The following is a 10,466-nucleotide window of genomic DNA, read 5'->3' on the forward strand; positions in this document are numbered from 1 at the left end:
ACCCTTTTGCAAAAGAAACATAATTTTCTAAAATGAGAAACCACTGACAGTTATGACCCTGGGGCTCTTTTTTGGTGCTTCATAATACGCATAAGCCACAAACAGTCTATTGTTCCATATGCTGTGGAACAAATTCTTTTTGCATGAAAGAAACCAAAATATTTCTCCTTTGAATATTTAGGCAAACATATCACATGACAATTTAATGAGATTTTTGTTTGTTGATTGGAGCAGATCTGCTTTTTAAAATGTTTTTACATTGCCCTATACTGCCAATGCACAAACCATTTGCATATTTTTTTTCTATATTGTAAACATTTCATGGCTCTTATCCAAGGAGAAAGGCAGCGGTGGACCGGGCGCCCTCTGGCGAGATGCCGCCCTGGGCGGTGGCCCATATTGCCCATGTCAGAAACAAGTTCCAGGTGTCCCTACACTGAACTCAAACCTGTGAATTAACCTATCAGAAGTTTCCAATAATCATTCTCTATGCGATTTTGGTATATGTAAGCTCCTGGTTTAAATTGTGACTTAAATATATCAGTGATCCAACTCAGAAACTGTCATGTTTTGGTTTAAGCTTCTGACCCAGGGGACACAAGTAAAAGTGCAGGAGGGTCCTGCCGAGAGTCTCTCTCCAGGATATGAACCTGCAGCTCCAGACTCAGCTCCGCCCCCTGGTGGAGACCTGCTGCTCAGCAACAGACACACAAACACCACACAGACACAACCACCCCAAACAATGACAGAAATGGAAACAAAATCACATATAAATACATGTAAACGCACACACACACAAAGGATTCCTGCTGCAGCAGTAGATTTACAAACAAAAAAAGATTTATCTTTGTTTTATCTTCAGTAAATGTGCATTTGTCAAATATTGTAGCCAGATTTCCTAAAGCTACTCCTGCAGGTTATGTTTCTGAGCAAACATTTGATGATGTGTCTCTTTAGAAGATTTAGTTCAATCCAACATAATTCTGCTGAAGATGTTGCCATCTTCAAATTGTTTCCCTTGGGCCTCTAAAGCAACACCGATTGTATCGTTCATTATCCTTGGAGTTAACAAGAAATTTGGTCTGTGCTTCACCGTGAAAAATCTCGTGAAAGCTGAGCTCAACGGCCCAGCGTTCGGGATGACGCTATAATTTCAGCGGTTAGTCACGCTTAGTTGCCCAGAGCCCTGCTTCGCCGTGAGAACAACAGAAAACAATGTTGCCACGTTAGGACACAGTCCGTTTTAATTAAAGGAGAGGTTGGGCTGCTGATTTTTATCGACACAACTGGCATTTTTGGATCCACTCAGCAAAATCTGTGCACTAATGATGCTGACAAACTGCCTTTTTCCCTCGTCAGCACAAATTTTCCCTCCACAATATATTCCTGCCTGGGACGGCAAACCCTCTGAACCGGCATTCCAATTTGAACTCTCATCTTCAGTAAACAGGCAAATGTACAAGCTATTTCTACCTAATGTAATGCTGCTAAACACAACTTATAATCAGAGTGTTAATCGTAAATGACGGCAATGCAGTAAAAAAAACATTGTAATTACTTTATATTATGCTGCAGTGTCAGTCTATAGCCTGATACACACATTTACCTTTACACAGTAATGATACAGTGAACTGCAGTTACATTTAATGAAATGATGCTAAGCTATAAATAAGTGCCTCAAGCTCAAATGAAAGGTTAATTAACTTCTCAGGCAAAATAGCTGTAAAAAAAAAACCCTGTTGCTGTGTTTGAGTATTACAAAATTCCTGTGGTTGCTTAATCTAATTTTACAGATTAAATCAGAAAAATAACCATTGATGTCGTTCTGGTCCCCACCCCTTTATTCAATGCTTCTCTAGGGTTTGCTGCGGTTTCCTGATTCTGCAAGAAAACTCTTTGAAATTGGTGTTTTTGTTGGTTGGGGAGTTTAGATGTTTTATCATATTGCTGGCTTTAAAAGTGCTGGATTTTGTGATCATTCTGTTCATGGTCGGCCATAGACACTTTGGCACCCGAGGTGAGATTTTATTTGCCCCCATCCCCAATTGTTTCACCAATTTATATATGGCTACACTAAATACTGCCTTTTATTATTATTTTTAGCTATATTATTACCTATAAGTTTTAAAAAGAATAGTTAAAGTTCGTTATTTTCCTTTCCCCTTTTATGGCGCCCCTGGATGGCTAGCGCCCTTAGTATTTGGTAACAAAAAAAGCTTACTTAAGTAATTTGAAATAATAGCGAATTTAAATATTTTGTATTTCATCATTCTTTCATTCAAACTGAGTCACACTCTCTATGTTAGGCATTATTCCTGCATGTGTTTTGGGGAGTAAATGGTTCTGGTATGGGACAGTTTCTCACCAACAAGCAGGGAACATTTCACTGCAGAGCCCTACTGAGCAAAGACAGACAAGATGCAGATAATGTAAGGACACCTGCTGGTGGTCTGTTGCCATGGCACTGTGCTTTACTTCATGTGCTCGCAGCCTTTCACGAGTTGATTGCAAAGCTGTGCTTGTGTTTTGTTGTTGCTTCAGTTCAATTCAGTTCAGTTAAAAATACTTTAATAATCCCAGAGGGAAATTAATCCCATCAATCCTAATTGCTTTCATTGTGATTTAACTAATTGAGTCTTTGGAAGGAACGGGAACACGACTGGAACAGAAATCAATTTTATTTGACCTTTATTTATATAGTTTAAATCTCATTTAGAAAATAAATTCTTATTCTCAAGAGAGAACTGTCTCAGTATTATATAAAATCATAAATGCTTCATACAAAACAAGAGTGCAAGTTCCTATTAAGGTACAGCGTCAAAATGGCAAGTTAATAATTCATTAAAGCTATGGCTAAGAGCATAAACATAAACCTACTGCCATTTCCCCAGTGTTTAAGCTCCTTTTGGAGATTATGCTAGGTTAGTGGTGAAGGGTACGAGAAGGCTTTCTTTCTCAATGCTGTGTATACTTTAAGAAGCTAAATGTTCAACATTTTGCATTTATTTTATTCTGAACTAATAAAGCATTCACTGTCAAACTAACAGGGCTTAAAAGGGGTGCAAAAAATTTCTGGCACTCCATCAGGCATTGCAAACAAAGTAATTACATATCTGGTTTTATTTCTGTTTAATACATAATACATTAGTAAATCTATGCTTTTACAAGTGTAAAATTCAAAGTCTGAATTTTAAAATGATCTCTAGTCTGGGAGACAACAAAAACTATTTTTTTTTTAATTTAAGAATAAATATGTCTTTCTCGTTTGCTTGTACTAAAGTTCACTGTGTTACATTAAATTTCAGAGGATTATGACTGATACTGACATTGAATAAAATCTTAAAATTGTGGATTTTAACATATCAAATCTTCATGTATTTTAACCAGCTGTATGTACTCTTTTTTCATGGGTTCTGCATTAAAAATTATATATTTTTACTTTTATATTTTAATTAAATATTTTTGTTTTTTGTATATTTTATTGTTCTTTGTCTTATTGGTGTATTTATTGGCCGGACTCTGCTCATACTGTTTGAAGTTTTACAACTCTGAAAGTACAGTTAGCTGTAAAACTAAAGCTGCCTTGGTTGCGCCTGACAGAAATTACAATATATTTTTTAGAGCCGTCCCCCTTGGGTCTTTCAGGCATCTAACCAGCCATTCGATTCTCTGTTCTGATTGGTCACCTCCTAGCGTCGTTCATTTGACAAGACAAACAGCGTCAGGCTGTGCCTGGAAAAAAGTCGTGGTTTGTCCCTTTTATTCAATCGTAACAATGTCCGAGGAACGATCTGAGAGGTCCGATGGAAGGATCGTGAAGATGGAGATTGATTACAGTTCCACTGTAGATGAGAGGCTTCCGGAGTGCGAAAAAATGGCCAAAGTAAGTGAGCTTTTAAAAGAAGGCCAGCGCTGGCTGAGTCATGGTGCATCCCGATCGGTGCGTTAGCACTTAAGCTATCATACAACTGAGGTGTCTTCAGTTTTATCCTAACATGACCACATATAATGAGCACATATTACTTATAAGTTCGAATATATTTGTTTTTACCCTCGCTAAATACCACATTGGTGTTTTTTTCTCTCTAAAACTCCGGAGTTTGTTGTTAAAGAGATACTAGCTATGTTTAGCACTGAGGTTAGCTTCTTCAGAAGTAGCCAACCTGCTAACCGGTATTTTTTAGCATTCTGCAAGAAGAGAGAAAAAAAGCTTGGCGTTTGTAATTAAAAAAAGATATTAAAGTTAATGTTTTTGTGTTCTCTTCTACAGGAAGGGAAGTTACAGGAGGCTATTGAAAGTTTGTTGTCACTGGAGAAACAGACCAGAACGGTAAGTGAAAACCTCCCACCTGATGCAGCACTAGAAATTGTTTACATTATACATTTACATTACAAATAAGAAAGAAGCAATTGTAATTGATATATTCATAAGAACTACAAAATAATTCCTTGTGTCCAAGAAATGATGTGAGAGCTTTTAATTCTTCTTAATATAACAATTTAACATGTATAGAGTTGGGTTGTTTTTGACACAGCTCCTGATGATGAGAGTCATCTACTGTTTGACTATGAAGTTCATTTGATAATTTTTTCCCTTTTAGTTTAAGTTCTACTTAATTATTTTCTGAAACATATATAAAATGAAATTCAGAAAAAAATTGGGAGACAGAACTTCTTTTCATCTTGATTTAACATCGATTCAGGATCAATGTGTGCCAACCACTCAAAGTGCTTCTCCGTTATTAGTCTCATTCACCCAGCAGCGACTTTCACACAAACTTATAGTGGAAGGTAACTTGGGCTTCAGTGCCTTGCCCAAGATAAATGGGGAAGTCAGATTCAAACGCGCAACTTTCTGTTTTGAAGTTAGCTATTTTTGTCACTGAGCCTGCGGTCGGCTCTCTGAAACACATTCTGCTTGTAGCTTGCAAACTGTAGTTTCAAAATATTAGCTAGAATTGCAAACAGTTATTATGGGTTCCAAGTCCGCCCCTGGTTCTGCGCCTTCCTGCGTCCCATTAGCTTAGCATCACTGGATCTCAGGTGTGGGAGAGCGTTTCCACCTGCAGCTGGAGTCTCAAATGGGCAGGCAACGTTAAACCCAAACGCCTATGTGGTGCCATGTTAGTACGATGACAAAAATGATGTCTCGTGCTTGTGGCAAGCAGTGTCGCTTTTCTGTCATTATGACTGATCAGAAATATGTTCAGCTTTAGCAAGGGAAAAGCTAAAAGCCTTTAAAAAAAACAAAAAAAAACAAAAACATTATCTTAGCAAGTCTTGAACATGAATTGTGTTCAGAGCTACACAAGTTAACAAAAATCAACACATTAACAGGACAAAACTGAGTTTGGTGCATTTATCTTGAAAATAGCTTAGAAAACTTTAATCAAAATTATTTCTTTAAAAAAACACACACACTGCACTTACAAATGCGTACGCATATTTAATGAATAGATTCTGTTTTAATGTTTCACAGGCATCAGATATGGTGTCCACCTCCAGAATCCTGGTGGGCGTGGTCCAGATGTGTTATGAAGCAAAGGACTGGGACGCTCTGAATGAAAACATCATGTTACTCACCAAGCGGAGGAGTCAACTCAAACAGGTCAGTGCTCTGTTTACCCTGATCGCTGCTTTATTCATAACTTTGCCAATCTCTTACCTATGGCCTCCTCAATTAAAGCGCAGAATAAAAAAAATGAACATATTTTAATTAGAAGTCCTTAACACATTAAAGTGTTAAATAGAAATTGTTTAAAGTAATTTTGTGAGACTGTCAGTCATCAAATTGAGTTACTCTACTGCAATGCAAATTATTACAATACTGCAAATTTTGTGATTTCTGCAAAATTAGCAGAAATTCCGATATCTGCAAATTTTTGTATTGCAGATAAAGTTTGTATCTGCAATGCAAATTTTGAAATATGAAATATGCTCGTATGTTCATGAATATGAACATACAAGTATTTTTTTCAAACTCGTATTAAAAATATGAGTTTTCATATTTCAAACTAATTGAAATATGAAAACTCATATTTCAATGGGTTTTGAAATATGCTCATATAAAATGTAACTTTCCTTGGGTAAATGTGTTTTTACTATGGTCTAAATATGTGATTTGTTTTGCTCTACATCTCAGGCTGTTGCCAAAATGGTGCAGGAGTGCTACAAATACGTGGATGCAGTAACTGATCTGAACATCAAGCTGAGGCTTATAGACACACTTCGCACTGTGACTGCTGGCAAGGTAGGGAATCCCTTGATGCCATAATTAGTATGTCCTTGTACTGATTGTGTTGTCATTCAAATTAATCTTAAGAAACAAACTTTGATATAAACGGGAGGGGCCTGTATTTGATTCTCACAGTATTGTAATCCTGAGCAAACCCAGTTTAATTGCATTATAGATACTAAAAGGAAAAGTAAAAAAAAAAGACTTCATTGTTTTTATTTTGAACAGAAAAGCAACAACTGTTCCTGGCTCTGCCAAAACCCTTCAACGTATTAATACAGGTATTTTTGATTTTGAGGCAGAGGTTGAACCCTAAAACTCCCTGACTAAGCATTTATTGCTGTTTTTTGTGTGTATTTCTTATGTAACACTGGCACTATGACAACCTGATGTTAGCTAGTTAGTCAGGCTAACTGCTCAGTTAGTCAGTATCCATGACTCTTTTGTCCCTTGCTCAATAAAGTTTCTTTAAAAAAAAAAAAAAAAAAAAAAATGCGCTTCAAAATAAAAGCATGAATATAAACAACTAACTACTTGGAGAATTGTAGAAGTCGATGCAGATGTTGAGCTTTATTCAACTGAAAGCTTTCAAAGCAGCCAAGTAAATCAGCGCTTAAGAATTTATCTGGAAAACCTGGTTTAGATAAAGTTAAGTACACTAAACGTTTTCAAAGTTAGCAAAAATGCTATAGCACTAAATGGGAAAAAAAATTTGCTCTGCTATTATCGTGGAATTATTTATCAGGAAAATTTAATTTAGCAGAATTTACAGGAAGCTGAGTGCACTAAATGTTTCCAAACTCGGCTAAAGCACTAAGTGGAAATTTAGCTCTGCCATTAACGGATTAATTCCCCTAAGCATAAATTTAGGGGAAGCTAAGTGCGGTAAATGTTTTCAAAGTTAGCAAAGGGTGTTATTGGCACTTCTGCTAATCCCCTAATAGTGTGACCAGTTACAGTGGTTTCCAAACTGCCACATTTTCTTGTCTTTGCAACAAAGGGAAAAGCATTGTTGCATTTTTTTCAGCCATGGAACTGACAACAAGTGAGAGAAGTGCTGACCCATGTCCACTGTGATTTTGGCCTTTAAGTCCTGTACTAACGGGTAGGTTAGCTGCGTGTCACAACGCACTAAACGGTTCTCTCTGGCAGATCTACGTAGAGATCGAGCGTGCGAGGCTGACAAAGACCCTGGCCAACATCAAGGAGCAGAGTGGTGACGTCAAAGAGGCTGCCGCCATTCTGCAGGAGCTACAGGTGAGATCCAAACCTTTTTATGCACAAGTAATATGCGAGCTGCTAAGACCCGCCTCATTTACGGGTTGTCTTTTTTGTTTTTTATTGTTGTTGCTCAGGTGGAGACGTATGGCTCCATGGAGAAGAAGGAGAAGGTGGAGTTTATCTTGGAACAGATGAGGCTCTGCATCGCTGTCAAAGACTACGTTCGCACCCAGATCATCAGCAAGAAGATAAACACCAAGTTCTTTCAGGAGGAAGGGAGCGAGGTAAGAGACAGCAGCAGTCCTGGCAGCTTCTGTTCTCTCAGAAGTTGTTGCATCATCTACTGTCCATCCAAACTGCGAACTTAAATCTTTTTCTTCCTTTTACCAACACAGGAGCTGAAGTTAAAGTATTACAACCTGATGATTCAGGTGGACCAGCATGAGGGCTCCTACCTGTCGATATGCAAGCACTACAAGGCCATTTACGACACGCCCTGCATCCTGGAGGACAGCAGCAAGTGGCAGCAGGTAGAGTGTCGACAGATTTTTGTTTCAGAGGACAAATGGTTTAGCGTTTTCACTCCTTTATGAAGCGTGGCTGTTTTCTAGTAAGGTTTCCTGAAGCTGGCGTTTGCAGAGTTCTTGTCAAATGTTAAATGTAGTTCTCATTGACTGAAACCTGGTTGAGCAGGACGGCCTCATATAACACGAGGAGCACAACGCTGCAGTCGGCTAACATGCATTTTCTGCCCGTCCCGCCCTACAGGCCCTGAAGAGTGTGGTGCTGTACGTGATCCTGTCTCCTTACGACAACGAACAGTCAGACCTCGTGCACAGAATCAGCGCCGACAAGAAATTGGAAGAAATCCCTAAATACAAGTAAGACCAACCCGTTCCTCAACCTGCTTCCACTCCGCCGCTGACAAATCGATTACGACACGCTGAGGGTGACGTTCTTCCTCTTTTCCCAGGGACCTTCTGAAGCAGTTTACCACTATGGAGCTAATGCGCTGGGCCTCGCTGGTGGAGGATTATGGGAAGGAGCTGAGAGAAGGCTCGTCTGAGAGCCCGGCGACAGAGGTCTTCTCATATTCAGAGGAGGGAGAGAAAAGGTGGAAGGACCTTAAGAACAGGGTGGTGGAGCATGTAAGTCACTCATGGAAGGGCAGGGAAAACGATCGGGAGTCGCACCAAATGTAAATTAGATTCTCTTGTGTTGTTGCTCTTGTGTTTGAGTTTGTTTTTTGTTCCTTTTTTCCCCAGGTAGAGCGTCCATCTGTACGTTTTCTCTTTGCGTTGAAGCACCAACCATTACTTTTACTAGCTTTGTTATCCGGTTCTCTGTCCATCCTTAAAAAAGTCTTATGTTTGTGTATCTAAAATTAAGGCCTTAAAATGCCTTAAATTCATTTTAGGAATTTAATTGGGCCTTACATACACATAAGTACAAGGTCTTAAATGTTGCCGTAGTGGGAATATTTAACTTGTATTTTCTCTGTTGTTCTCTCTGTGTTAGGATTACGGTCTACGACGATTTTTACCCAGAATGCAAATGGAAAAAACCGTCAGTGAAACGGTGACTGGGACTGACGAGTATATATTCCATTGAGGGAAAATAAGTTTCACATTTGCTCAAAAGCCCCCTGGTGGTTGAAGAAAAATCCACCAGGGGGAAATACATATAAACCGGAAAATACAATATATGAAAAAAAACACTGAATGCTGTCTGGTATGAGGAGGCGGGCCGGATCCGGTATTGTTCAGGGGGCCGGACCAAATGAGGTGGTGGGCCGGATCCGGCCCGCGGGCCGTAGTTTGGGGACCCCTGGTCTTAAACTTCATTCGTAACAGTCTTAAAAAGTCTTAACTTTGAGTTTGTGGAACCTGCAGAAACCTTAGCTTTGTTATATTTTAACTAATGTGCTGCATTATATTTTATATGATGTTATTTTGTATTATATTACATGGAAATCAAAGCAGTCATTGAGAAGCTGCACAGGTGGGTGTTTCTTGGCGTAGGACAGCTCTAGGCAACGGATTGTAACAAAACGTTGTTTACGTCCGGTCTGGCTTCTCCTGGCGCAGAACTGTGACCCGCGTCACACATCAAGGACCTAGAAGTCGGATGAAATGCGACATGATGACCGTTTTGACTGTGGATTATTTGAAAACAATCTGACGCGTATCCAAATTAGTGGGAGTCGCTCCAGTCGGATTTTTGTTTTGGGTGAAAAGATCGGAAATTAGGCCATTTGGACCGCCAAAAAAAAAATCTGATTTGGGTCTCCTTATTCTTACTTAAAGTAAGCTTTATATCTTTGGAGGTTGGTCTCCATTATTACTTGTAATTATATTGAAGATTTTTTTTGTCTTTCTCTCTCAGAACATCAGAATCATGGCCAAATATTACACCAGAATCACAATGAAAAGGATGGCTGGCCTGCTAGACCTCTCTGTTGACGTAAGCAAACCTTTTTAGCAGCTCGTTCCATCTGAAGCTCACAGTACCACCAAAAAAAAAAAACGTTACTAATCCACCTGTTGAAATCCTACGCCAGGAGTCGGAGGAGTTCCTCTCCAGCCTCGTCGTAAACAAGACCATCTACTCCAAGGTCGACCGGCTCGCCGGCATCATCAACTTTCAGCGGCCCAAAGACCCCAATGACCTGCTCAACGATTGGTCGCAGAAACTCAACTCCCTCATGTCGCTGGTCAACAAGACCACGCACCTCATTGCCAAGGAGGAGATGATCCACAATCTGCAGTGACACGAGAACAGTTTCTTCTTTCATGTTTTTGTTTCATGTTCACTTGTGTTTATGTTCAGGGGGAACTGTGACGCGTTTGTACAGTACGTTAGCGGAATACCGCCGCGGCGCCCGATTGCAGTATCGTAAGATTTGGGGAAAAAAGCAATCGTAAAACACACACACCCTCTATGAGCTGTTCCTTTTTTTTTTTTTTTTATTGTCTAGTAAAACGTTGACAATAAACATATTGTACCTCCA

The 10,466-nt window shown here is 39.3% G+C and overlaps 1 protein-coding gene across 1 annotated transcript; it reads left to right on the forward strand.

Moving 5' to 3' along the window:
* The first annotated feature begins 3,670 nt into the window (after window positions 1–3,670).
* On the forward strand, window positions 3,671–10,466 carry psmd12 (proteasome 26S subunit, non-ATPase 12). Its single transcript, XM_015048714.1, has 11 exons — window positions 3,671–3,883; window positions 4,271–4,330; window positions 5,480–5,608; window positions 6,143–6,250; window positions 7,388–7,492; window positions 7,591–7,740; window positions 7,852–7,986; window positions 8,225–8,337; window positions 8,430–8,604; window positions 9,842–9,919; window positions 10,017–10,466. The coding sequence occupies exons 1-11, from the start codon at window positions 3,776–3,778 to the stop codon at window positions 10,224–10,226; spliced, it is 1,371 nt and encodes a 456-aa protein (XP_014904200.1). The 5' UTR covers window positions 3,671–3,775; the 3' UTR covers window positions 10,227–10,466.

This window comes from Poecilia latipinna, unplaced genomic scaffold (assembly GCF_001443285.1).
Source record: "Poecilia latipinna isolate Pla-1442-1.1 unplaced genomic scaffold, P_latipinna-1.0 Scaffold900, whole genome shotgun sequence".
In the NCBI taxonomy this organism is placed as follows: domain Eukaryota; kingdom Metazoa; phylum Chordata; class Actinopteri; order Cyprinodontiformes; family Poeciliidae; genus Poecilia; species Poecilia latipinna.

Coding starts and splice junctions, on each gene's coding strand:
- psmd12 (XM_015048714.1), top strand. CDS start 3,776: ATGTCCGAGGAACGATCTGAGAGGTCCGATGGAAGGATCGTGAAGATG. Junction 8,338..8,429: donor GAAGAAATCCCTAAATACAA/GTAAGACCAACC, acceptor CTCTTTTCCCAG/GGACCTTCTGAAGCAGTTTA. Junction 9,920..10,016: donor TGCTAGACCTCTCTGTTGAC/GTAAGCAAACCT, acceptor ATCCTACGCCAG/GAGTCGGAGGAGTTCCTCTC.